Source organism: Catharus ustulatus, chromosome 15 (assembly GCF_009819885.2).
Source record: "Catharus ustulatus isolate bCatUst1 chromosome 15, bCatUst1.pri.v2, whole genome shotgun sequence".
Classification (NCBI taxonomy): Eukaryota; Metazoa; Chordata; class Aves; order Passeriformes; family Turdidae; genus Catharus; species Catharus ustulatus.
In genome coordinates, this window is record NC_046235.1 from 17,432,463 (window position 1) to 17,460,437 (window position 27,975).

General features: G+C 48.8%; 1 protein-coding gene and 1 long non-coding RNA gene across 2 annotated transcripts in view; one reads left to right on the forward strand and one right to left on the reverse strand.

Moving 5' to 3' along the window:
* Positions 1-20,663, reverse strand: part of STK10 (serine/threonine kinase 10) — a 44,415-nt gene extending 23,752 nt beyond the window's left edge. The window contains exons 1-2 of the mRNA XM_033073433.2: positions 20,458-20,663; positions 8,572-8,736 (exon numbers count right to left, since the gene is read on the reverse strand). Coding sequence (XP_032929324.1) covers positions 8,572-8,736; positions 20,458-20,613 — 321 coding nt within the window. The 5' untranslated portion in view covers positions 20,614-20,663. The remainder of the gene's footprint in view (positions 1-8,571; positions 8,737-20,457) is intronic.
* Positions 20,664-25,186: 4,523 nt separating this feature from the next.
* Positions 25,187-26,487, forward strand: LOC117003561. The gene is made up of 2 exons (XR_004419516.2): positions 25,187-25,310; positions 25,341-26,487. It is a non-coding gene; the product is annotated as an uncharacterized LOC117003561 (long non-coding RNA).
* Positions 26,488-27,975: the final 1,488 nt, after the last annotated feature.

Sequence of the window (27,975 nt, forward strand, 5' to 3'; positions counted from 1 at the left end):
TCTGTGATTCTGTGACTCTGTGACTCTGCATCCCCCAGCAGGCACAGAGCCCTGCCCATGCCCCCAGCCCCCTCAGACCCACCCTGCCAGGCCCAGCAAGTGCAGCAGAGCTGTCAGAGCTGCCATCCCCTCCCTGCTCTGCAGCACAGCAGCTCAGGCTGTTTGTGTGAGCTGGAAGCCACAGCATCCTGCTGCCACAGCCACCTCCGGCTCTGGGGCTGCTCTGGGCTGTCCTTGTCACCCACAGTGGAAAGAACCCCCCAGCACAGCCACAGAGGGGCAGAGAGAAGAAAAACAAACGTGATAAAGGAAACCGCGCTGTGCTTGCTGAGCTGGGGGAGGAAATGCTGCCAGGTTCCCTCCTTGGCTCACACCTGCTTCTCCTTCTCTCTGTCCAGAGGGAGGAGCTGGCACAGAGCTCCTGGGGGCAGCAGAAATTTCCAGCTGGTGTTTTCCAGTTTGGAGCAGGGCATGGAAAAGGAGAGGGTGGGACAGAGCTGGCCCCAGAGAGCCCAGGGCTCAGCCCTGCACTGGCACCTCAGGAGCCAGAGGTGCCCAGCAGGGCTCTCCTGGCATCACTCACAGGGAAAACAGACAAAATGCAGCAAAAGCACCGTGCTCCAGAGGGCAGGAATCCTTCCCACCCAGCACAAACACAGCAAAGGGAAAAGGGAGAGAGGCAGAGCGAGCTGGGGGCTCTGGCTGCTCCAGCTGTGCTGCTCCAGCTGTGCTGCCCCAGCTGTGACAGAGGCACAGAGCACTCCCAGGGAATCCCACCTGCACAACTTCCACCATTCCAGCAGCTTCTGGATGTGTGCACAGCTCCTGTCCAGCCTCTCTCAGCTGTCAGGGGTTTCACAACACCTCCAAACCTGACTCACTCTGTCCCCTGTCCCCACAACACCCCCTGGGCTGGGCCCAGCAAAACCTGGGACACATTTCTGCTGTGGCTCCTGAGTGACACAGACACCAGGCTCAGAGCCATTCCTCACTGGTGGGGAGGACACAGGGACGTGTTCAGGCACAGGAACCACATTTAGTGAGGGTCAAGAGGCACATCCTTTATCTGTGTGACATCTGAACCCAAGCTCTGGTGGTGAGCAGTGAAACTGTGCTGTGCTGGTGGCTGCAAAAGCAGGCAGGATAAGGAACATGGGATCAGAGAGGGATCAGAACCTCCAGGAGCGGATCAGAACCTCCAGGAGCGGATCAGAACCTCCAGGAGCAGATCAGAGTGGGATCAGAACCTCCAGGAGCAGATCAGAGTGAGATCAGAGTTACCAGGAGCAGATCAGAGCTGGATCAGAACCTCCAGGAGCAGATCAGAGCTGGATCAGAACCTCCAGGAGAAGATCAGAGCTGGATCAGAACCTCCAGGAGCAGATCAGAGCTGGATCAGAACCTCCAGGAGCAGATCAGAGCTGGATCAGAACCTCCAGGAGCAGATCAGAGCTGGATCAGAACCTCCAGGAGCAGATCAGAGCTGGATCAGAACCTCCAGGAGCAGATCAGAGCTGGATCAGACCTTTTGGGATCAGACCTTTTGGGATCAGTCCTTTTGGGATCAGACCTTTTGGGACCAGACCTTTTGGGACCAGACCTTTTGGGAGCTGCTCCCTCTCCCCTCAGAGCACTGGGGAGTGCAGGACCACAGGGTTGGATTTGGACAGCCCCACCTTGGCTTTTGAAGCCCATTTGGTCACACTCCTCCACACAGGGCAAGGCTCAAAATCCTTCCCAGCCTCAATCCTTGAGCACCACCAAGACAAGAGGGGACAACGCCCCAGAGCCACCAGGAGCTGCAGAAGCCACCAGCCCTGGCACTCAGCAGCCACCAGAGAGGGCACAAAACAATCCAGAAGCCACCAAAAGGCTCCCAGAGCAGCACAAATGTCAAAGCTGGCCTGACACAGCAAGTATGCTGTAGGTGGAAGTGAAATAATTCCCTCTCTGTAAGGGAAGGCTCCAAGCTTGCCAATTTTCCCTCATGGACAAGGACACCATTCAGAGACTTTAAATACAATAAACCTTTTCTGCCTCGTTTTTCTGGACAAAATAACCTACAGAGAAAAATATTTGAAGTCAGAAATGAATAAAAAGGCTGTAGCCACAAGGGGTGGGGGGGAGAAGATGCAGGGCAGGAAACAAGGAACACAAAGTTTAGGGAGTTTCAGAGTAAGAAAACTTTATGGAGAACAAAGTCAGAGCTCCCTGCTGAGCTGAAGGAAACTGGGGACAAGTTCTTCACATTTAAATCAACTGCAAGATGACAAAATATTTCCTTGGACTGCCCCCCACAGTTGGCAGAAACATTCCCATCCCTGCTGCAATTCTGGCAGAACAAACTGAAACTCCTTTGAGTTCCACCACATTCTGATGTTGCAAAAAGCATCTTTTGCTGCTTGTTGGGCTGTGAGTGGGATCCCTTTTCTCACCACCTTATCAGCATTTGGAGGCCACTGAGTTCACTCTGTTACAGAACAAGAAGCAAAACTCCAAGAATAATTTCAGATATAAATAGCAAAAAGGAAGAAGTTGCTGCTTCAGTGGGAAGATTCCCCAACCTCGAGTGCCCCAGGTCTGTGTCAGCATCTGGAGGAGATGATGCATCCCAGGAGGGCAAAGCTCACTGCAGAGCTGGAGTTTGACCCAGCACAAGTTCCCTGGTGGTTTTTGTGAAGTCAGCAGCTCCAGCACAGCCCCAAAGCCTGGCCTGGCCACCAGGACAATGCAGTGGAGGGGTGGCAAAGGGCTTGACAAGCTTTCCACTCCTGCCTGGAAACAACCACTCATCCCAGCCACCCCCAGATTCCAGCACAGGGTGCCTGGATCCATCCCACAGCCTGAGTGCTGCTGTGGAACAGTTTCAGTCAGGGCTCTGGAGCCTGTGATCACTCCAGGCCATGAGGTCTGCTAAAGGATGGCCCTCCCTCCCTCCCAATGACAACTTTCAGGCTGTATCTGAACCAGAATGAAGTTTAAACCTGCAAGCTATCCCTCCCTGCAGGGTTTGGGCTGCAGTTGGGTTTCAAGGCTGTCTCCTACCCATGGGGAGCTCATAAATATTCCTTCCTATGCAAACCCTGCTCCTTAGCATTCCCTTGGAGATCCAGCCAAGTGGGAACGTGGCTCATTGCAAAGCAGCCCTAAACAAAGTTCTCAAGTGCTTTGAAACCTGATTTGCCTATGAGGCTTCTTGTCTGCTCTGCTTTTCTTTCCATAAAACTCCTGCCTCGTGTTCCAACCCTGGACTGGGGCTCAGCACCCAATTCCCAAGTGCCATTCACCCCCTGGGGAAACTTTAGGCAAATCCCTGTCTGTGCCTTGCCTCTCAGAGGCAGGATAACCACACCAGGTCTTTTGTAAAGCATTGCAGGGTGTTCAGATGACAAGGCTGTGCAATCACAAGGGATTATTACAGCTTCAATAACCTCTCCATGCAACGTTATCCTGTGCAAAGGGTGGCAGACAAAGGTTTCTGTTCTTTGGGCTGTCGTGTTGGTACCTGCAGGAGCACTCTTGAACTCAGCTGGGCTCTGGCAATTTGCCTGAGACATAAATCATTTCTGGGGGTTGCTAAAAATCGTTCTGTTTCCCTCTGCTTTAAGGGAAAACCCCCCAGTTTTACCCAGAATAGGATTTAGAGTGACTTTCCAAGAGGCTGAGGCCAAAGATCACACTCACAGCACGGAGAGGGCTCGGGGAGCCTGCCCAGATTTCAAGGAGAAGAGGATTTAAACCTCCAGGTCTTTGGGAATGGCCAGGCAGGGAAAAGGACAGAGGATGTCACCCAGAAAAGGGACAGAGGATGTCACTCAGAAAAGGAGAAGGGACAGAGGATGTTACCCAGAAAAGGGACAGAGGATGTCACTCAGAAAAGGAGAAGGGACAGAGGATGTTACCCAGAAAAGGGACAGAGGATGTCACTCAGAAAGGGAGAAGGACAGAGGATGTCACCCAGAAAAGGGAGAAGGGACAGAGGATGTCACCCAGAAAGGGAGAAGGACAGAGGATGTCACCCAGAAAAGGGACAGAGGATGTCACCCAGAAAAGGAGAAGGGACAGAGGATGTCACTCAGAAAAGGGACAGAGGATGTCACCCAGAACAGAAGGACAGAGGATGTCACCCAGGCAGGAAAAGGGACAGAGGATGTCACCCAGCCATCTGATCACAGCATCCCAGCTGGCAGGGACAGTCCCAGAGCTGGAGCAGCCACTTCAGTCGTGCTCCTCTGAAGAGCCAAGTGCTGACCCTGGAAATGCAGGGAGGTGCCAAACCCCACTGGGCTGTGTCACCTTTCCCACTCTGCAGCTCTGGAGCTGCCCCTGAGGACACTGTGATGTCCTTGCTGCATTCCCAGACCTCTGCCCACACCTGCTCCTCTCCCACCCACCCTGCTGGAGTTCCTGGGGGTGTTTTGCAGTTCTGCCCAAATTCTGGACTGGGAGGAATTTGGAAACCGGTCCAGCAAACCCCACCCCCACACTGGTTTTCTTTTCCCAGCAGGGCTGATCCTGCAGCAGCTCCCAGTCCCAGGAACAGATCTGGGAGGGATTGGGGTTTGTGTTCCTGCAGCTGGGGCGAGGAGGAAGGGGAAGGATTGTTGTTCCTCTAGGATGCTGGCCAGCCCTTTAGCAAAGTTTGGGATCACTTTGTTTTCCTGGGTTTTCCCTTGGCTGCAAACAACAAAGTTCAAGAACTTCAGGGGGAAGTTTGGTACAAAGCTCCAGGAGCAGGAGGCCAAGTAGGAAGGGCTGGAGCTCTGCTGCCAAGTCTGAAAGGGACACAAAGGGCCGTGGGACTCCTCAGGGACTGAGCTGGAGAGCCTGCTCTGCTCCAGCACTCACACAAACACATCCCCACAGGCACCCAGCCAAGCTCACCCTGCAAGACATCCCTGCAAGCTGTGATAACCTCCCTTTGCTAAGGAAAGCTGTGGGGAATCTGATCCTGCTGCCAGCTCCCTTGGCTGTTTGTTTTCAAGGAAAGGTATTGCCAGCCCCAGAGAATGAAATGGTGCAGATGCTTTACATAGTCCAGCAGTCAGGGCATGGGATAATGAACATTTCTTTATGCTACAGGATTTTCAAGAATGCCCAAATCTCCAGTCAGCATCCATATCAAAGGGGAGCAATCCCCAAAGTGCCTGGCTGAACATGTCAGGGCTTGCAAAGATGCAAAGGGCTTTTTTTAGGTGAGTACAAAGAGCAGCACAGAGCTGGAGTGTCTGTGCCAGCTGCAGAGTTTGTACCCACACAGGAGAAGCCCCAGCTGGGACAATGAACATTCCCCAACTGCCCAGGGCTGGAAAAGCTGTGAATCCACCAGCACCTGGGGCCAGGTGAATCTGGGATGAATTCCTGGAGATCCTGCAGTGCTGGAGCAGCTCAGGGGTCCTGCCCTGCTGGGTTGGGTGGGCACAGCCCCTGGGGCAGAGATTTCCTCCTCCCCTCTGCTCTTATCACTGCTCAGGGACAGCACAGGGATTCAGCAGCACATCCAAAGTTCCTCCCTTCCTCTGAGCTCTCAGCCTTTTTTTGTTTTGTTGTTGTTGTTTTGGAAGGGGGAAAAAAAACTCCCTCGAGAGGGACACAAAACACAAGAGCTTTTGTTTTTCTCTTCCATGTTGTAATAATTATCAGTGAAAAATTCTGTTCAAAGCAAGCAAACCCCACATCAGTCCCATTCCTAAGCCACAAATAACTTTAAAAAGTCCATTTTAAAAGCTGTGTTATATTGGGTGAGGGGGATTTCCTTCTGAGTTTCCAAGTCCTGCATCACACTGCAGGAAAAGAGACTTTAAAATGTGGCCCAGTCAAACCAAACTCTTTTTAAAAAAAGTATGAGAATCTCAGCTTCCATTTGGTGCCCCCATTTCCAGCAGCCAGGATTTATGCAAAAGAACATGAAATGCCACGGGGCTTGTAATAAAAATAAAATAAAATAAAATAGAATCCTGCAAGCTCCCACCAGGGCAGTTTTGCAGCTTCCCTGGGCTGTTTTCAAGCAGCACAAGACTTCTTGGCCTCTGCCACGAGCAAAGAAAAGGAGATGGAGGGGGATGGAACGAGATAGGAGCTGCTGGCAGGGCTCAGAGGATTTAAATGCCAAGAAAGTTCATGCTGGATGCTGTTATCCCACCAGTTTTATTCCTGGGAACTCACTGGGCTTCTCCAAACCCTTGCTCACAGTGGGCTTTGCTCCATCCCACACAAGAACTGAGGTTTTCCTCCCTTTGTACTCGATGCCAATCAGGTACAAAACCCAGAGGAATTCTCTGGTTTGTGCTTTCCTCTCAGAGCTGTGCATTTCTGGAGGGTGAGCCACTTCCCCTCGCACAGAAAGGTTTTCTGCTCCATGAATATTTCATGTCCCCTCGTGTGGCAAAGGAGCCACGGGGACCTGACCCAGCTCAGGGGGGCTCCTCACACATTTTCCTTGTTAATCCAAGGGAAAACCAGCCAGGCTGATTCAGGAAAATCCCCTCTCAGGCTGCTCGTGGCTCTGAGCTGTGAATTATTCAAGAGCCAAAGAGCTGCTGCCATCCAGGAGCTTGGGCACATCTGGAAAATTCTTTTTCCATGCTGGGAACCAGCAGGGAAACCAGAGTGGGTTCCTGAGCAGCCAGGCACCCACCATGCAAATGCTCCAGGAAAATTCTGCTTCAAACAACTGCACAGCCAGAAGGGAGGATGGGATGTGGGCAGAACAATAAAAGCTGCTGTTTATAGCTGGATGCAAATTTTCCCCAGCAGCACTGGTCACCAAGAAGAGGAAGGTTTTGACTTTAGGGACTAAAAGCCTTTCAGAAATAAAACAGCCTGGCTTAGTGAGTGCCCTCCAAGCCAGGAAAACACTGGAGCATGAATAAAAGCAGCCTGAGCAATGACATGCAAACACTGCTGCAACAATGAAAGCAAGAGCAGGATCCTGCTGACAGAACAATGGCTGGGCTGGAGTGTGGATCTGACACAGCCCCAGCTCCTGCCCTCCTGGGACAGCCCCACAGGGCTTCCAGAGGGGCTGGGTCATTTTAAGGTTAATTTTAGAGGTTAATTTTAGGAGCTTGATGAACACTTGACATCACAAAGCACTCCCAGGACAAAGGCAGAGTGAGGAACTCTGCAATCCATTTTCCCTCCAGGAAGGAAGGAAGGAAGGAGGGCAAAGCTTCCTCTGGCAGGGAGGAGATGGGAGCAGGCAGGGAGGGGGCTGACATTTCAACATTGCAGAGAAATGAAATGAAACCCACGTGGAGGATGCAGGGCAGGGAGGTGAAGCCAAGAGGAGAGGGGGCAGATAAAGCAGCCTCATCTCCCTTCTGGCTTGTTTGCCTTTTTCCTTTAGCCCAGACTAATCCTGCACTTGCAATCCACCCAAATCCCAAATCCCCTCCCAGGAGGGATGTTTGTCCTTCCCCTCCTTAGCAGAATACACATTTACTCTGCTCTTGAGCATACCCAGGGCTCAGAATCCATCCAAAACACCAAGAGGACAGCTCAGCTCCCTCGAGAGCAGGAGGCAGAGCAGAAACACTGAGCACTCCAGCCTGGGTGTCCCAGAGAACTCAGGGCCTTTTTCCATGGATTTTTAACTAGGAAGACACATCCTGACATTGCAAAAGGTGCTTGGTGAAATAAAACATCCCTCTCCTGCACTGCTGGACCCAGCCTGGGACTGGCAGGGACTGGCAGCTCCAACAGCTCAGCTCACACCAGTGCAAGCCCCAAGAGCTGAGCTCTCCTCTTGAACTCTGTTAAATGCACTCAGGGAGGCCACAGAGATATCAGAAACATCAAAAACAGGAAGGAAACGGCACCAGAGCTGCTGAACACACCCTCTGCCACTCTGGCTTCCTGCAGTTAAAGGAGGAGCAGCTGAGCTGGGATGGGTTTGGAAATGCTCTTGCTCCATTTCCACAATCCTGACCCAGGCACAGAGGTACCAGAGCATCCCCTGAGCCTCTGCAGGCACAGAGCACAGGAAGGTGCCTTTCACACCCAGCTTCCTCTGCTGCCAGGCACTGAGACAGCAGCAGGCAGGGGAAATGAAAAATAACAGCCAGACCTGCTGGGTAGGGGAGAGAGCTGCAGGAACCTGCTGTTCCAGCCCTTGCACCAACCCACTCAGCTGCATTTTCTGTCCCTGCACCTCCACAGCCACAGGAAACTGAGCTCTTGCTCTCAGCTCTGCATCACAAATACTGAGCCCCAAATCAGCCCCAAAATCACAAAATCAGCTCCAGCTTCTTTCTCTCAAATCAGCTTCCAGGTTTCCTTCACCACCTTCCAGCTGGTGTTTTAAAAGAGGGGTTTTAAATGAGAGAGGAACTTCTTGGTGGTGCTTTTTCTGCCTTTTCAAACCCATAATGGTGGGGAAAAACCCCAACTCCCACTTCCCTGTGAAGATCCCCTGGGTTTTTACAAGCAGCTTTAGTTGGAAGAGTTTGGTGATAAAGGCAGGAGGGAAAATCCAGAGCACAAAGCGAGCTCAGGACTCATTTCTGATGCTCAGGCAGCTCCAGAGGTTTCGTTTGGCCCTGGGCAGAGTGAGGATGTGCCAGCCCTTACCCAGAGTTTGCCATCCCAGTAGAAGGCTCCCAGCAGTTTGACAATGTGGGGGTGGTCACAGGTGGCCAGGATCTCAATCTCCACCATGTAATCCTCCAGCTCATCCTCACTCTTGGTCTCGATGACCTTGGCAGCTGCCAGAGCTCCAGTTTCCTTGTTCTTGGCCTGGAGGGGGAAAACAGGGTGAGTGCAGAGAAAATGGGGAGCTCAAAATTCCTGCTCTCAGCTTGGCAGAGTGGCTGGATCCTCCCTCCAGGCTCCAAACCCAAATCATTTCCCAGGGAGATGGACACTTTTAGGAAAGGAGATGCATCCTGTTGTTTGTAGCATGGGGGGAAAAAAATAAAAAAGGAACAAGGAAATCTCAAAGAATAGAAGCTCTCTGGTGATATCACAGTGAATGACCAGAAATCCTGAGTGTGCAGATAATCCAAGAGTGCAGCCAGGTGGGGATGGGGCTGTGCTCCAGGGACAGGGACAGGAGCAGAGGGAACAGCCCCAGGCTGGGCAGGGGAGCTCAGGGTGGACACAGCAGGAATTTCTGCATGGAAAGGTGCTCAGGGATTGGATCCCCATCCTGGAGTGCCCAAGGAATTCCTGGAGTGCCCAAGGAATTCACTGAGTGCTCTGGGCTGGGGCACAGATTAGAGCTGATGATGCTGAAGCCTTTTCCAACCTCAGTGATTCTGTGACTTTATGAAATTCCCAGTCCAGCTGCACCAGGAGATGTGTCACACGTGGCAGAGGGCTGAGACAGCAGCTGCTGACTCAGGAGCATCCAGACATTCCCAGAAGTTCATTGAGTCAGCAGATCACAGCACAGAATTCCCTCCAGCTCACCCACTGCCACAATTCCAGCTCCTTCCCCTTTTCCCTTCCACAATTCCCCCTGTGCATGGAATCCCTGCAGGAGCTGGCCAAGCTCTGCCTGTGACCTTTCCTCCCACTCTGTGTTTGGAAAAGCCACAGGGGAGCTTTAATTCCTGCTGTAAACACCACCAACCCCTCTGAACAGCTCCACACGCCTTGGGTGACACCATGACCACATCCCAAGGGACAGGACAAGAGGAGGAACAGTGGGAAAACCCTGCAGCAGAGGGGGGAATGAGGGATCTCTGCTGTGGTTGGAAGCCTTGCTGCATTCCAGGAGTTGGCAGGGACAGCCACGTCCTTCCACAGGGGACAAATCCATTCCCATCTGGGCTGGCTGCCCAAAGGCTGCTCCAGGAGAAATTAGAGGGTTTCTTTAGCTCAGGCTGGTTGGGTTCTCACCCAGCAGGGCAGGGGGAGATGGGGGGAAAGCTCAGCCCTTCCAAACAGGAGCAAAAAGTGCCCCACTGTGTTTGCTCTGCACTTGCAGAGCTGGGAGAGCTCCAAGGAGGGGAAGTAAATATTGTGAGAAGAGGTGGGGCTTCCCCTGGAGCTGTGCTTCCCACCAGCAGGGGCCCTGCAGGATGCTGGGGCCCTGCAGGCACCTGGAAAAACCCAGGAGCAGGGCAGGGAGCTGGGCTGGGGCTCAGGGTTTGCAAACTGTGGTGGGACAGGGAGCCCAGCCCAGGCTCAGTGTCCCTGTCACCATCCCTGTGCCACCCCACCCTCACCTGCCAGGTGCTCCCAGCAGAGATTTCTCTGCATTTCTCCTCACTCTGAGCTGTCCTGAACAGTGCTCCCACACTTCCACATCCCTGAGCTCCCAAGGGAGCATCTCCCACATCCCAGAGGAAATCAGAGCAGCATCTCCAAGGAAAAAGGAAAAATCAGCTCCTGATGGAACAGGCAGCAAGAGCCCCTGGGCAGGGGTGGCACTGTGACAATGTCACTGTGCACTGACTCAAAATAGAGCAATGCAGAATTCCTCATTTCTGAGATCTGGGTGCTGTGACTCAGCAACACGGCTGTGTGGAAGGAATTCCCTTGTCAGAAGTAATTTCTCAGCTATCCTGAAGTTTGCTGGAATCTGTATCACAGTGGGAGTTGTTGTTTCTAGAAAACACTTCTAGAAGAAATGGCAAAACTGACCCAAGTGAGCCTTGGGATGGCAGGAGAAGCTGAGGTAGGAAGGAGACCTGAAATTCTGAGAATTTACTGATTCCAGAAAGGCACACTGAGCATTATGAAAAGTCTAAAATTCCAGGGATTTACTGATTCCAGAAGGAACATTGGGCACCATGAAAATTCTGAAATTCCAGGGATTTACTGATTCCAGAAGGGGACACTGGGCACCACGAAAATTCTGAAATTCCAGGGATTTACTGATTCCAGCAAGGCACATTAGACACCATGAAAGCTCTGAAATTCTGAGAATTTACTGATTCCAGCAAGACACACTGAGCATCATGAAAATTCTGAAATTCTGAGAATTTACTGATTCTAAAAGGGGACACTGGGCACCATGAAAATTCTGAAATTCCAGGGATTTACTGATTCCACCAAGGCACAATGGGCACCATGAAAATTCTGAAATTCCAGGGATTTACTGATTCCAGCAAGGCACACTGGGCACCATGAAAGCTCTGAAATTCCAGGGATCTTCTGCCCCAGCCCTGACCAGGCTACAAGATCCTCCCAGACTGTAAGATCCCAAAAACTTTTGGGTGCCAGTTCCATCTTTTAGCTCCTCCACTCCTGGACATTTCCATCCCATGGATAATTTATCCTTGGGGTAAAAATAGAATAAAAATATAATAAAATAGAATAAAATAATAGAATAAAATAGAATAATAGAATAAAATAATAGAATAAAATAGAATAAAATAGAATAAAATAGAATAAAATAGAATAAAATAATAAAATAATAGAATAAAATAGAATAAAATAGAATAAAAATAGAATAAAAACAGAATGAAATAGAATAAAAATAGAATAAAATAGAATAAAAATAGAATAAAATAGAATAAAAATAGAATAAAAATAGAATAAAATAGAATAAAAATAGAATAAAATAGAATAAAATAGAATAAAATAGAATAAAAATAGAATTAAATAGAATTAAAATAGAATAAAATAGAATAATAATAGAATAAAATGGAATAAAAATAGAATAAAAATAGAATAAAATAGAATGAAATAGAATAAAAATAGAATAAAATAGAATAAAATAGAATTTAAAAAAATTAAAAATTGAGCAGCCAGCTGCCAGCATGGTGCCCAGGAGGTGCTGCTGAACTCCAGGGGGGTTCATTGAAATAATTTAAACCCCAAAAACCCCTCATGGCCACCACCAAGCCCTGATCAAGGCCAGGGTGACAGGTCTGTGCAGGAGCAGGGCTGGAATGTGCATTCCACAAACGTCACATAAAAGTTATTGAGTAAACCAGAGCAGAGAGCCGTGCCAGGACACAGCACTGAGCATTTCCTGCATTCGGGGGGGGCTGGCCCTGCCATGCCAGCCCTGGGCACTGCAGGGATTTAGGGATGGGCAGGATTGCTCCTGGAGGGCACAGAGACACAGCCCTGCTGGCTTTGGGGGTCTCAGAGGGGACATCCCAGCCCGGGTGACACTGGAGCCTCTGTGCCCTTTGCCTGTGACTCACCCCGCAGCTATTGTGAAATCCCCAGCGTGACAAACACACAGCTATTTTAAGAACACATGACAGGAAGGCTGCACGGTTCAGCAGGGCCAGTTTCTAGGTGAGGCAGAGGAAAGCCCTGCCTGACCCTCCCAGCAGAGCTCAGAGCTCTCCCCAGCATCTCCCCAAGCCACAGCATCATCCACCACCACATTTCTGGTGGCAGCTCTTCTTGCCAGCCTTGTCCCCACTCCAGGAGAGCTGATAGCACCAGGGATTAAATGATGATTAATTGCCTCCTGATGAACCTGGCCTGAGCTCCCTGCATCGATAAACAAACACAGAATAGCCAGTTTGAGTCAGTAAATATCAATATTGATCAAATAATCAGTGGGAGCTGGAATGGAGATGCATCCCCTACAGGGACAGGCTGAGAAAGTTGGGGCTGCTCAGCCTGGAGAGGTGAAGCTTTGGGGTGACCCCACTGTGGCCTCCCAGTGCCTGAAGGGCTGAAAAAAAAAAAATAAAAACAGAGAGGGATTGTTCCTGGGGAATGGGAGTGCCTGGACAGGGGGGAATGGGGTCAGGGCTGGGTGGGATTTTGGGCAGGAATTGTTCCCTGGAGGGTGGGCAGGGCTGGGTGGGATTTTGGGCAGGAATTGTTCCCTGGAGGGTGGGCAGGGCTGGCACAGGGGGCACAGAGCAGCTGGGGATCCCTGGAGCACCCTGGGCTAGTGAAGCATGGCCTGGGCTAGTGAAGCATGGCCTGGGCTAGTGAAGGTGTCCCTGCCATGGCAGGGGTGGGATGAGCTGAGCTTTAAGGTCCCTTCCATCCCAAACCACCCCAAGCCTCACAGCCCCCCCAGTTTGTCACCCCATGAATGCTGGGGTGGTGTTGGACAGGCTGGGCTCAGGTTGGTGACACCAAACCAGGGCTGGTGCCACCAGGGCAGGGGACAGCAGCACCGCCCTGTCCCACTGCCCCCACCCCTGCTGCTCTGGCAACACTGCAGCAAGAAGGAAGGGGAAGTGGCTTGTGAAACACCCCAAAAACCGTTAAAAAAATAAATAAAAAAATAAATTAAAAAGCAGAAATGCCTTCCTTTGGTTTTACAAGTGAAGGGCAGGGAAAGCAGCCCCAGCAGAGAGATCTCTGCAGCCACAGCCCTGCCCAGCTAAATGTGACCAAAGCTCAGCACTAACACCTCTCCTGCCCTTAAAAACTCAGCAGAGATGAGGAACCCGCAGAGCTGCACGTGATGCTTCAGACCTTGCACCCAAACAGAGGCAGAGGCACCCAGAGGGTTTGGGCTGTGCTGGAACCACCCACAGCAACCAGGCAGAGTTTATTTGCTGAGTGCAAACAAACAGGCAAGGCTTGGGGCCAACATCTTCAGCCTAAAAACTTGAGAGCAAGCAAAGATCCCTCAAAGCAGAGCTGCCTGGAGGAGCAGGGTGCTCCAAGTGAGCACTGCTGTCTCCATTCACACCACAGCATTGAAAAAACACCAAAAAATAAAGGAGAAAAAAAGGCAATCCAGCCAGCTCTGAGTTTCCTAGCAACTCCCTGCAACAAATGTGGTCCAGAGAGGGACCTGGAGTGGCTGTGGCACCCAGGAGCCAAGGAATGGGTTTAGGCTGGCTGGCAGCCCTCTCTGCACTGGGATGGAAAGCACCAGCTCAGCAAGGTCCTGGAAGGGAAATACAACACCCAGGGCTGCAGGGTGGCCCAGCAGTGCAGAAGGAAGGAGGGGCAGGAGCAGCAGATCCAAGCTCTGAGGGGAACCAAGAGCAGCTGGGCACAGCCTCCCCTGCCTCTGAACAAACACCCCCAGACCCTGAGCAATAAAGACAGGAGCACAGAGGGCTGGGAATGGCAGGGAGGGGCGGTTTGGGGGTGGTTTTGCCCTGGCAGCAGCAGGAGCAGGGGCAGGGCTGTGCTCTGTGCTGGGACACCCAGCCCTGGGGGCACAGCCAGCTGCCCCCTCCCCTTCCCATGGGACAGACCCTGCCCTGGCTCCTCCTGCTGAAGCTTTTTTCTGTCTGGATCCAGCCAGGCTGGCAGTGCCACCGCGGGGGGGGACACAGCAGAGCCACCCCCACAGCCCTGGGGACACCCAGCCATGGGGGTCAGCAGGAGAGCCCAAATTTACAGCAGGAGAACCCAAATTTACAGCAGGAGAGCCCCAATTCACAGCAGAATAGCCCAAATTTACAGCAGGAGAGCCCCAAATTCACAGCAGAACCCAAATTTACAGCAGGAGAGCCCCAATTCACAGCAGGAGAACCCCAAATTCACAGCAGGAGAACCCAAATTTACAGCAGGAGAACCCAAATTCACAGCAGGAAAACCCAAATTTACAGCAGGAGAACCCAAATTCACAGCAGGAGAACCCAAATTCACAGCAGCAGCACTCCAGTGTTAGTGCAGACACATCATCACAGCATCACAGGATGAATATGTACAGGGGATTTTATTGCAGAGCTCTGGGAGTTGGGGTACAACCCCAAATCTGACCCCACATGGATTCCAGAGGGACAGGTTTTTATTCCCTTTTCCTTATGGAACTATAGAATAATTACTAAACCCACATTGTTCTATTCTATACATTGATCTTACCCAAGCATGGATTCTTGTGATTTCCATCAGGTCCCCAAAATCCCCTTTCTCATGTTCTTGTTACCATTACATCGCTTCTCATGATTCTTATTATGATCAAACAATAACATATTCAATTTACCAAACAATTATTACATTTAACAATGATATTATTTATCATATGATGATTACTCAGGTGCAGTTACACATGATCTAATAAAAACAAAGCTCAACATTGGTTCCCTTTCCCAGTCCTACCAGACCCAACCTTTCTTTCCACCCCCTGAATCTGCTGTACACAACTCCCATGATTTTAGAAACATTTCTCTATTGTACACAGTTCCCATGATTTTAGAAACATTTCTCTATTTTACACAACTCCCATGATTTTAGAAACATTTCTCTATTGTACACAGTTCCCATGATTTTAGAAACATTTCTCTATTGTACACAGTTCCCATGATTTTAGAAACATTTCTCTGTTGGACACAATTCCCATGATTTTAGAAACATTTAGGAACTTTTCCTCCAAGGAAACCGAGTTCTCAGGAGATAAAACAATTAAAAAACCCTGAGATGCGTGGGGAGTTTTTCTGAGCATCACCAATGCCACGTGCTGAGGGTGAGAGGCTGAGCCCAGCTGCCCACAGCTCCCACTGCCAGGATCTGGGCTGTGCCACTGAAGTCATTCCCAAAATATTTAGGCCATGGAGAGCTGTCCCTGTCCCCTGTCAGAGCATCCCACGCTTCCATCCACTCAGAGTGAAAATCAACTTAAAGCTCAGCCAGGTTTGACATTGTTAAACCTTCCCATTCCTCTGGTTTTAACAAAACCCTTCAGCTGTTCTGAAGGACAAGACCACGGTTTGATCCTGAATTTCTGATGGCTGATCAGCTCAAACTTCCCCTGCTTCTGTTTTCCTTCCCTTTTCTTACCCAAAGTCAGCTCAGCAGATTAACATCTCTCTGTGACACCCTTTCCAGGAATTAAAAGTTAAACTGTACAATCACAGGAGGATTTAATGCTCATTTTGTTGCCACCTTTCACCATCCCAGGTGGCTCCAAGCTGGTCCTTGGGCACTGCCAGGGATGCAGGGGCAGCCCCAGCTGCTCTGTGCCCCCTCCAGGGAACAATTCCTGACAAAATCCCATTTAAACCTGCTCCCTGCATGGCCCAAACCCAGAGCTGAGCCCCAAGCACCTGAGCCAGCCAGGCTGGGTGATGAGCAGAGAGGTCTGGGAGTGCACAGCACCAACATCACCTTTTATTTTACCCAGAGCTGCCTTTCCAGCCCTCAGTGTGCACAGCTCTGATAGCAGCACAACCAGATAACCCAAATTCACTTTTTAAATGCCAAGAAAAGAGAAGAGCTGCACAAAGGGCTGTGCTGGGGACTCGCTGCGGCCCCAGGAGCTGCTTGAGGGTGATTTGGAGAGAATAAAGTGAATAAAAACCAGCCTGGGGGGCTGTGTCCCCACCCTGCCTTATCGGGGAGCCAGTGTCCCCATCAGCAGGGGCTGGGCAGGGCTGATAGAGCTGCACAAGGGACAGCAAAACATCCCTAGGGAGAGCAAAACCATCCCCAGGAGGAAAAACCATCCCCAGGAGAAAGGAAAACCATTCCCAAGAGAAAGGAAAACCGTTCCCAGGAGAAAGGAAAACCAAATCCAGGAGAAAGGAAAAACCAAATCCAGGAGAAAGGAAAAACAATCCACAGGAGAAAGGCAAAGCCATCCACAGGAGAAAGGAAAACCAACCCCAGGAGAAAGGAAAACCAACCACAGGAAAAAGGAAAACCATCCACAGGAGAAAGGAAAACCATCCACAGGAGAAAGGAAAACCAACTACAGAAGAAAGGAAACCATCCCCAGGAGAAAGGAAAAATCATCCCCAGGAGAAAGGAAAACCAACCCCAGGAGAAAGGAAAACCAATCACAGGAGGAAGGAAACCAATCACAGGAAAAAGGAAAACCAACCCCAGGAGAAAGGAAAACCAATCCCAGGAGAAAGGCAAAGCCATCCCCACCATGGGCATCCCTTGGGGTGAATTCTGGCTCAGTGGATTCAGGAGCTCCAGCCCTGCTGCTCTCACCCTGAGCATCCTCCCAGCCAGCTCTGAAGTGACAGCACAGATCCCTCTGGGTTCAGGAGTGGTGTCTTGGGTGATTTTTTTTTAGAGAAATAACTCTGCTTTTCTTCTTTGCAAGGAGGAATTTTGGGCTGGAGCCTCCCCACAGCTGGATTTAAGATCATCCATTGAATGATGGTGGTGACAAAGCTGGGTCACCTGTGTGTCACCACGTCCTCCCTGGACCCCTGGCACTCACAGAATCAGAACCAGAACAAAACCTTTCCTCCCCACCCCCTCCTCTTTTCAGCCTCATCACCCTCTGTTCAGCTGGTTCCTCATGCAGGCAGATCCTCTTCTGCTGAAAAAAGACTTTCTATAAAAACAGGGAAATCCCAGCCGTGGTTTCTGCTGGCCACAGGCTTTTTAGGTCTGCTCTGTACGATGCAGACTCCACTATAAATTTCATTCTTTTTAATTAATATGTATTTAAATGAAGCCTGTCCTGCTTTTGGAAGCACTGTGTGAAGCTTTGCTCAGCTCCAGACAGGATTGCACAGGGCAGGAATATCCAAAATATCCAAAAAACCCAAAATATTCCTGCTGTTCACACCCAGCCTCACAAACCCAACCCTACCCAACCCAGCCCATTTTTCCATCTTTCCACACCTCCATTTCTCTGAGTGTCCAGAGCAGAAATCCCTGCTCAGAGCTTTGCAAGGGGACACAGCAGATGGATGGCACAGGGGGCAGGATGCAGGTCAGGATTCCGTCACCTCCCCGCGCTTCCGGGCGTGAAAAGGGGCGGAAAGGAGGCAGGAATTGACTGCAACATCCTGAAATGCTCAGGGCCCTGCGAGCACTCAGCCCTGCTCCAAGCAGTGCCCTCAGCTGATTTTTTTGGTGGTTATTCTGAATTTTTTTTGTAGATTATTCTGAATTTTTTGGTGGGTTATTCTGAATTTTTTGTAGATTATTCTGATTTTTTTTGGTGGGTTATTCTGAATTTTTTTGTGGATTATTCTGAATTTTTTGGGGGGTTATTCTGAATTTTTTGTAGATTATTCTGAATTTTTTTGGGTGGATTATTCTGAATTTTTTGGTGAATTATTCTGAAACACTTTGGTGAATTATTCGGTGGTTATTCTGAATTTTTTGGTGAATTATTCTGATTTTTTGTAGATTATTCTGAATATTTTTGTAGATTATTCTGATTTTTTGTAGATTATTCCAAATATTTTTGTGGATTATTCTGAAATTTTTTTGTAGATTATTCTGAATATTTTTGGTGGATTATTCTGAATTTTTTGGTGAATTATTCTGATTTTTTGTAGATTATTCTGAATTTTTTGTAGATTATTCTAGAATTTTTTGTAGATTATTCTGAATTTTTTTGGTGGTTATTCTGAATTTTTTTGTGGATTATTCTGAATTTTTTGGCGGGTCATTCTGCATTTTTTTGGCAGCTGAGCAGCACAAGAAGGCAAACCCCTTCTTTCACATCCCACCTTACATTCATCCCCACCCCAGATATAAAAAAGCAAACAAAGGAAGACAACAAAAAAACCTTAGGTGAAGGGAAAACATGTCTGGTTATTACCTGAAATAAAGATTTACAGCACAGGACAATTTGGGATTATTAAATGTTGACTAAATGATAAACTCCTGGATGAGAATTCAAAATCCACGTGTGACCGTTTGCCAGATGGAATGGAGAACAGGTGGAGAAGAGATCAAAGCAAAGAAGTGAAATGTTGCTAAATGCAATAAAACAACCCTGAAACCTCACCCTGCCTAGCAGGGTTAAAACTCCACAAAAGCAAAAATTGGCCTGAATATTCAAGTTGCAGGAGGAGTGAATTTCTGGCTGTAAATACATGCTGTCCACTGGGATGTTTGATTCTCATTTGGGTGAAAGTGGGGATGAAAGGAGCTGAGGATGAGATGTTATTGCCTGGCAGGCTGACAGGATTTACCTACAGCAATAAAGTTACTCTGACAATGGTTTTATTCCTGAGGCATTCAGCTACAACAGATAAAAACCAAACCAGCCCCTCTAAAGCTGCTTTATTCTCCAAGTCACCCACTTTGGGTGCATTCTACATGTTTAAAATAGAAAGCATTTCAATAATTATTTCAGTTTCCCTTTCTCTCCGAGGCCTGTTAAATCATTTTACAATGTTTACCTGGTTCCTGTCACTGCTCGAGGAACCTGAGCCAACAAAAGCAAGGAATCATCCAGAGGAGAGAGCAAAACTCAAAAGTGTTCCCAGAACAGCACCACAATTTCTACTGATGCTGCTTTCAGAAGGATAAATGGAGGAGGGATTTAAATGTGATTTTCAGGAATTGTGTTTTGTTAAAAGAGAGGCTCCTTCACTAAAAAGTTTCAATGTTTAGCACTCAGTTTTTTAGAGTTGCTGCCAAACAATGCGATAGAGATGAGAAATAAACACCAAACCCCGCTGCCCACACTTTTCTGACATGTTTATCTCTCTTTTTTTTTTCCCAGGGTAATCCCTTCCCCAAGCCCAGGAGGCGATTCCCAAACCTCAGCAGCCGCTCAAACCAAAACTTTGAGCAAAGTCCGGGCGAGCTCCGCTCCTTAAACCCCAAAGTTAAACATTGCCAGCCCGGAGCCGCCTCCTCCATCCGCGGGGACACAAATCCCGAGTCACCCCCGGAGACAAAATAAAAACAACAAAAAACAAAAAACCCTTGGAGACAGCGCTGGAAGCGCCGATTTCCAAGAAAGCTCGGGCTCCATTCATTGGATCAGGGGCTTGGCAGGGAGAGCTCTGAAAAAAGGCGATTTGGGGCGACACACACACAAATAAATAAATAAATAAATGAAATATTTGTGCTGATTTCCAAGAAGGTTCGCTCTCCATTCATCACTGCACCGGGGGCTTGGCAAGGGAGCACCAGGGGCTCCCCCAACTCCCCAAAAAGCATTGCTCTGAAAAAAAGGCAACTTGGGGCGACACACTAAATAAATAAATAAATAAGCAAGCAAATAAATAAATAAAATTTTTGTGCTGATTTCCAAGAAAACTCGCTCTCCGTTCATTATTGCACCGGGGGTTTGTCAGGGAGTGCCGGGGGCTCCCCCAAAAAGCATCGCTCTGAAAAAAGGAGATTTGGGGTGCCACAAAAATAAATAAATAGATAGATAGATAGATAGATAGATAGATAGATAGATAGATAGATAGATAGATAGATAGAATTTTTGTGCTGATTTCCAAGAAAGCTTGCTCTCCATTCATCACTGCACCGGGGGAAAGGAGATTCGGGGTGCTCTGAAAAAGGGCGATTTGGGGCAACACACTAAATAAGTAAGTAAATAAATAAATAAATAAATAAATAAGTAAAAATTTTGTGCTGATTTCCAAGAAAGCTTGCTCTCCATTCATCATTGCACCGGGGGCTTGGCAGGGAGCGCTGGGGGCTCCCCCAAAAAAGCATCGCTCTGAAAAAAGCGACGCAAAACAAAAAAAAAAATTAAAAATTATAAATATTTTTTAAAAAAAGGAAAAAAATTAAAAATTATATAAAATAATTAAAAATACATAGATATTAAAAAAAAAAGGCAAGAAAGTAAAACCTACGGAGGCTTTTCTCACTCCGTGCCCCTCCCTGCCCGCCCGGCTAACGGCCCCGCCGTGTCCGTGCTCCCAGCCGGGCTGTGCCCGCACCCCCAGCACGCACCTTGTACACTTTTCCGAACGCTCCATCGCCCAGCTCTCCCAGCACCTCCCACACCTCTGCGGGGTCCAGGTCGCGGCGGACGTGCTCGTATTCCCGGGAGCGGCGCTTCTCGAAGGCGGAGAGGCGCAGGATGCGGCGGAAGTTGGCGAAAGCCATCGCGGAGAGCGGCGCGGAGCCGCGGGGCCCCAGCGCCGAGCCCCGGCAGCGGCGAGGCGGGACCGCCACCGGGGCCGCCCCCACAGCGCACATGGAACCGAGCCGCTCCACCTGCTGGGCTGGGCCGGGCTGGGCTGGGCCGGGCTGGGGCTGAGACATTGGCTGAGAGCGCCCTGTGCCCGCCCGGCTCGGCTCGGCACGGCTCGGGGTGGGTATGGCACTGACAGGGCATAGGCTGGGCATGGCACAGACAGGGCACGGCTCGGCTCGGCTCGGGCTGGGTATGGCACTGACAGGGCACGGCACGGCTCGGCTCGGGCTGGGTATGGCACTGACAGGGCACGGGCTGGGTATGGCACAGACAGGGCACGGCACGGCACGGCTCGACTCGGGCTGGGTATGGCACAGACAGGGCACAGCACGGCTCGGCTCGGTTCGGTCCAGGTATAGCACATACAGGGCATGGTTCAGGCACGGCACCGCCCGGCTCGGTTCGGTCTGGATATGGCACAGACAGGGCACAGCACCGCCCGGCTCGGCTTGACTCGGTTGGGATATAGCACAGACAGGGCACGGCTCGGCTCAGTCCGTGTATGGCACAGACAAAGCACGGTCCAGCCATGGCACAGATAAGGCACGGCTCGGTCCAGGCACGGCACGGCACAGACAAGGCACGGCTCTGCTCATCTCGGTCCAGGATGGCACAGACAGGGCATGGTTCAGGCACGGCACCGCCCGGCTCGGCTCGGCTCGGCTCGGTCTGGGCAGGGCACGGCACCGCCCAGACTGTCACGGCTCTGCCCTGGCACGGTTCTGTTTGGGTACAGAGGGGTCAAGGTCCGCCCTGGGTTCGCTCTGCCACGTTGTCTTGGCATGGTTCGGCCCGGCTCGGCACGGCTCGGCCCGCAGCATCCCCGGGGCTGTGCCCGATGGCCGCAGGAAAACCCAAACCCGGCCCTGGCAGCGGAACCGGAGCGCGGACACGGCTCGTGGGGAACCGCCGGGACGGGAATTTGGGAATTTGGGAATTCGGGAATTCGGGAATTCAGGGAATTCAGGGAATTGGGGAATTTGGGAATTCAGGGAATTGGGGAATCCCGGGTGTGCGCTCGGGATGGGACCCGTGGGACGCTCTCGCCATCCCGTGTGGAATGGGGACATCTAGGGGACCCCCCCGGCGCTGCAGGGACAGCAAAAAATCCGAGAAATTGCCCCAAATCCGCGAAATTCCCACAAAATCCGCCAAATTACCCCCAAATCTGCAAAATTTTACCCCAAAATCCGCGAAATTTTACCCCAAAATCCACAAAATTACCCTAAGTTCCACGAAATTTTACCCCCAAATCCGCGAAATTCCCCCAAAATCCATGAAATTCCCCCCAAATCTGCAAAATTTTACCCCCAAATCCATGAAATTACCCCAAAATCCGCAAAATTCCCCCCAAACCCGCGGGCACAGGGACAGGGAGGGGGCTCTGCATGCTCCATCCTGAAGGATAATTCCAACAAAACTCAGCACTGCTCCCTCTTTGGGAATATCCCACCTTGGATGTTGATTAGAACATCTCCACAGGATGTCTCCCTGCTGTTCTGGGTCTTGTGTCAGAGATAAAATGAGATATTTGTATTTTTCTTTTCAGTAGAATAGTTAATTTTTTATTGTGGGTCCTTTATTTTTATATTCTATTGAAGGTATTGTGTTTGAATTTAATTGGTTATTAATTTATCGACATTTAGTTGATTGGTAAGGATTATTGTAAATGTTTATTAAATATTTTTAAAGATATGTTTATATATTTTTTTATGGGATCGATTTTTTGTTTTATAGAAGTGAATTTTAAAAATAAAAATAGATTGTTGTGTTAATTGATTTTTATTTTTATGATTTTTTTTTTTTATGGGAACCTAATAGGACAGCATAGCCAGAATAGAAAAGCTTGATTTTTTTAAGGCCTTTCTTTTACAAATACACAACATCTTAAGAATTCCTTGAAAACATTGAGCTGATTGTCATCTTTCCCCGAAAAAAAAAATCTGGCAGAGCATTTCCAGCTCCCACTGGTGATTGAAAGAATCACCCGAGCTGTAAATACTCCTAAAAACGAGGTTGGCATTAATGCTGTAAAATCACAGCCCCTGTGGGGAGGTTTGGGAAGGGACACACAGGATTCTGCATCAGCTGGGATTTAAAATGTGGTTTTTTTAGTGTTTCTGGTCTGCTGGAAAAGTGTTTTTATTGCTCCAGTGATGGGGTGGGAGAAGAAGACAGAGGCAGACAGCAATGAGTTTACTGAGCAGGAATCACACGTGGCTCTCTGATAAATCATCTCCTCAGTCCTGCCCATGAATTCTGAGCAGACCTGAGCCTGTTCCAGGCTGTTCATTGCTTGGCTGGGGCCATTTCAAATGAGATAAATCCGAATTATTGCCCCCAGCCTGGGGCAGGCAGTGCTGGGAGCTCCCTGCTCTGCTCAGGGAACTTTTATTGCTTTCTCCAGGATGGGAATGACCTGAATCAGGATCAGATCCTGCTGCTCTTCCACCCCTGGGGCTGGAATGGGGAGGGAGAGGGGTGGTAAAGCCAGGATTAATTATCCCTAAAGCTCAGCTTTGGAGCAGGAGCCTGGCCCAGGATCAGCTCTGGGCTTTGGGGAGGGAGAGGAGAAGCCAAGAATGGACAGGAGGGATGGGAAAGGAGCTCCCAAAGGAGGAGCTGGAGCTTCTCCCCCTGGATTTATCCCCCTGGATTTACTCACTTCGATTTACTCACCTGGATTTATTCCCCCCCTGGATTTATTCCCCTGGATTTATTTCCCCCTGAATTTATTCACCTGCATTTATTCCCCGCTCTGGATTTATTCACCTGGATTAATTCCCCCCCTGGATTTACTCACCTGGATTTTATTCCCCCCCTGGATTTTATTCCCCTGGATTTTATTCCCCTGGATTTACTCACCTGGATTTACTCACCTGGATTTATTCACCTGGATTAATTCCCCCCCTGGATTTATTCAGCTGGATTTTTTTACCCCATGGATTAATTGCCCCCCCCAGATTTATTCCCTCTCTGGATTAATTCCCCCCAGGATTTATTACCCCTCTGGATTTATTACCCCCCTGGATTTATTCACCCCCTGGATTTATTCCCCCTCCTACCCACCCCAGGACCCCACAGAGCTCCCTCCAAACTCAGCCCCTGGAGTTTCCCTAAAGAAGCAGGTGAGGGAATCATTAAATTAAAAATTCCAGCCTCCAGGGGCCTCCCCTGACCTTCCCCAAACCTCTCTGAGCTGCTTGGAGCAGCCTGGGGCAGTGGGAATTGTCCCTGCCCATGGAAAAAATTGGAGCAAGATTTGTTTTTTAAATTTCCCTCTAATCCAAAGCATTCTGTGATTTTATGGAATGGCTGCACACAATATAGATATTTACAAATAGCTATCAAAAAAGGGAATATGGATCAATTAAAGATGCTATCTGTGCACACTCCCATATAAAAGGAATAAAAAATTCTGTGTTTTTACATCTGTAAAGGGAAAATTTGCAGGAAAATCCCACCCTTGTTTGTTTGTAACTCACACCCCAAATTCTGCAGTGAAATTACCCTAATTTCCTGAATTTTATTGTTAAAAATGGAAATATTTAGCTTTGGCCTACAAAGAATTATTCCTACTCCTCTGATAGCTCTGGCAGTTAATCAAGACTATGAAATGCTGACCTGAATTAAGAGAAAATGTCAGAATTGTAATTACAGGACAATTACCCAGATCCATTATTTCTGTTCATGCCCAGAGCCAGGCTCATCTGCAGCCCTGCATTCCCCACGGGTTCCACACCTTGTCTGCCAGATAAAACATTCCCAAATTCACCCAAATTCACATTAAACCTGTCCCTTAGGATGGAGAAATTGGAGAATTTCAGCTCCCAGCCAGAAGAAATTTATGGAGAAAAAAAAATTGAGTTTATTTCATAAGGCGTGGCATGACCAGGATTATTTTTATTTTTTAAATGCAGGGGGAAAAAAAAGTTCAATTTTTTTGTTTATTTTGTTATAAATACAGGAAATTTTCACAGCATTTCCTGGAAATTCAGGGTGGTTTGCTCTCAGCAGTAAAAATCTTCCCTAGGATAAGAAATATAAATTTATCAGCCTGCAGATAACCTGTGAGGTGTTAATATAAAATCCCATAAAGCAGTTTGGAAGTTTCCTGGTGTTCAAAGCAGGATAAAAATTGAAATTCAGGAATTCTTCCCTGACCAGGATGGGGGAAAATATTAAAAAGCCTGCTTGACACAAATATTTTATTTTAAAAGTGTTCCTAAAATTAGAGGGGAAAGAAACATCCCTGGAATCCCCCCTGGAACATCCCTGGGTATCTCCTGGGGAAATCCCAAATCCAGCAGCAGATCCCAAGAACAGGAATGTCAATCCCAAATCCATCCCAAGGAACAGGAATGTCAATCCCAAATCCATCCCCAATCCCAAATCCCAAGAACAGCAATGTCAATCCCAAACCCATCCCAGGAACAGCAACGTCAATCCCACAGCACAAACAACCCAGAGCAGGAATTTTTCCATAAAAATGAAGGTTTTTATTCAAGAATACAAATCTGATGGTACCAGCCATCTTTGAAAGCCACCCCACGAGGCAGAGGGGACACAGAGCCCAGTCCTTGCTCAGAGCAGAAGTGGCACCAAGGTGTCCCCAGGTGTCCCTTGGGTGTCCCAGGTGTCCCCAGTGCCATCCTGGCCAGCATTGCTCAAATCCACCTCTTTTGAAACATTCCCTGGACTTGAGAGGCACGAGAAGGGGTTTTAAGCCAAGAGCAGTTTGTTTTCACAAAGCCAGCTCCAGTTTGTTGTGTTTTCCATTTGCCTTCAGTTGTCTCCAGCCTTTGGAGCAGATTCTGATTTCCAAATGGGGGGAGAAAAAAAAAATCTGGGAGTGAGCAGGTGCAGGATTTTCTGGAGCTCAGGATGAATGAAAGGTTTTAAGGCAGGAGTCAGGGTTTGAAATTCTCTTTGCCCCACGGCTCTGAGGGTGGAAAATGAACAAATCCAGAGTTCAGGGTTTGAAATTCAAGATTTTCCATGGAAAATCCAGTTGGTTAGAAGTATCCAAGCCCAATTTAAGAATCCTTTTGGTTCAAACATCTCCTTTTCCATGGCTGCTGCAGGCTCAGGGAAGTGTCCTGGGGAAGGAGAGCCCAATCCATCCCTGCAGATCCTCCTGGATGGAATTGGGGAGAGGAGAGGAGAGGCACCTGCAGGACCCAGCAATCCCAAACTAAATTCCTGGCAAGGGAAATCCTGGAGCAGATTTGTGTGTCCAGAGCACCACAAGCGTTTGTGGCTGCAGAGGGAGCAGCAGGACATTCAGCATTTGGGGAGGAAAACAAATTAGGGGGCTGGAAAATCCAAAAATCCAAACCCAGGGAATCTGCAAGGCAGCCACCACACCCAGGGGTTTGGAGAAGGATTTCTTCAATTCCAGGAATTTTGCAGCCACCACATCCAGGGGGATTGAAGCAGAATTTCTCCTTTTTCAGGAATTCTGCAGCCACCATACCCAGAGGGTTTGGAGCAGGATTTCTCCTTTTTCAGGAATTCTGCAGCCACCACATCCAGAGGGTTTGGAGCAGAATTTCTCCTTTTCCAGGATTCTGCAGCCACCACATCCAGAGGGTTTGCAGCAGAATTTCTCCTTTTCCAGGATTCTGCAGTGTGGACAAAGCTCATCCCCACAGCCAAGGCAGGTTTGTTTATTTTTTTTTAAAACACTTTTCTCAAGCACCTCTAATCCCAGTCCAGAAGAGTCCAAGGTGTCCCAAAACTTCCAGCCACAATCCAGGAGGGATTTTGATTACAGGGAAGGGAAAATAAAAAAAAAAAGAAAAAACCAAACCAAACAAAAAAGCCCCTTTTTCTAACAGAGACTACTTTCATTTCAAAGTAACAGGATCTGAGCAGCACAGGGAAAAAGCCAAAAAAAAAAAAAGAAAAAATTCCTTTTTTTTTTTTTTTTAAATGTAAACATTCTCTGCATAAGGTGCAGGGTCTCAGATGTCTGTACAGGAATATGGAAAAGTTTGGAAAACAGAGCTCCAGAGCCAGAAATGCATCACAGACATGGAGAAACGTTCAGCATTCACTTTGTCAACACCTACACAGCAAAAATGCTTCCAGAACTCCATGGCTAAAAGCATCCCACCATTGTATACAAAGAGTATTTTTGCATTTTTAATACTTTCCAAAAAAAAAAAAAAAAAAAGATTTTACATTATTTACTAGCAATGAATATATATGCAGAAGCACATCACACTACAGCAATATTTTATCAAGTTATCATTGACCTTCACCAAACATTATGCACAGTTGCTCCAAAGATTCCCTCTTTCCTCTCCTCCCCAAACTTTCTGTGGAAGGCAAAGAAAAGCTGGGCTTGGTTTGGTTGCTCCTGGGCTGAGGTTTTGTTTTGGTGTTGTGACACCCCCAAATTGGAGGTGTCATTAAAAACCCAACTCACCACACCACCAACTCCTCTTCCAAAATATTCCCCAGCCCCAGAGAAGCTTTCAGGAAAATCCAAGCTGGGTTTGGGGGGCTCTGGGGTGGGGAAAAAAAACCCTGAGCATCCTTCTGCAGTGCCCCCACGGAGCTGCAGCTCCCCTGGGGCTGTTCTGGGCCTTTTTTTGGGGTTTTTTTGGGGCTCAGGTGTTTGTGCCTCTCTGCCCTTCCAGGCTGTTCAGGAGTGGGATTTCCATCAGGTCCTTACTTCTGGCAGAAGTGACAAAAAAAAGAGTAGAAAAATCTGAGCTGTGTCAAACAGAGCTGTCAGTGGCAGGGTAAAAAAGGCTCTGCTGGCATCAGCTCCCAGCCAGAGCTGAGCAGGAATGGCACAGAGGGCTGAGGAGGGGGGGAATTTAAAATTTAAAAATGCCAAAATGATTCCTCCTCATTGGTGTTGTGTGCGTTAAAATTCTGTTATACCAGGGGGATAAACTTATAAATGTCATTTCTACCCTGGGTATACATTTATAAATCTCATTTCTACCCTGGGTATAAATTTATAAATGTCATTTCTACCCCCAGGAGTATAAATTTATAAATCTCATTTACACCCCAGGTCTGAGGGTGGGGACAGCAGCCCAAGGGCCAAAACTCAGCCAGGACTCGCTGCCAGCTCCCTCCTGCTGCAATCCTGGGGTTCTCCATCCCCTCCAGGGGTTCCCCATCTCCTCCTGGGGCTTTTTATCCTTTCCAGGAGTTCCCCATCCTATTCAGGGATTCCCCATCCTCTCCTAGGGCTCTCCATCCCCTCCTGGATTTTTTTATCCTCTCTTGGGGTTCCCCATCCCCTTGTG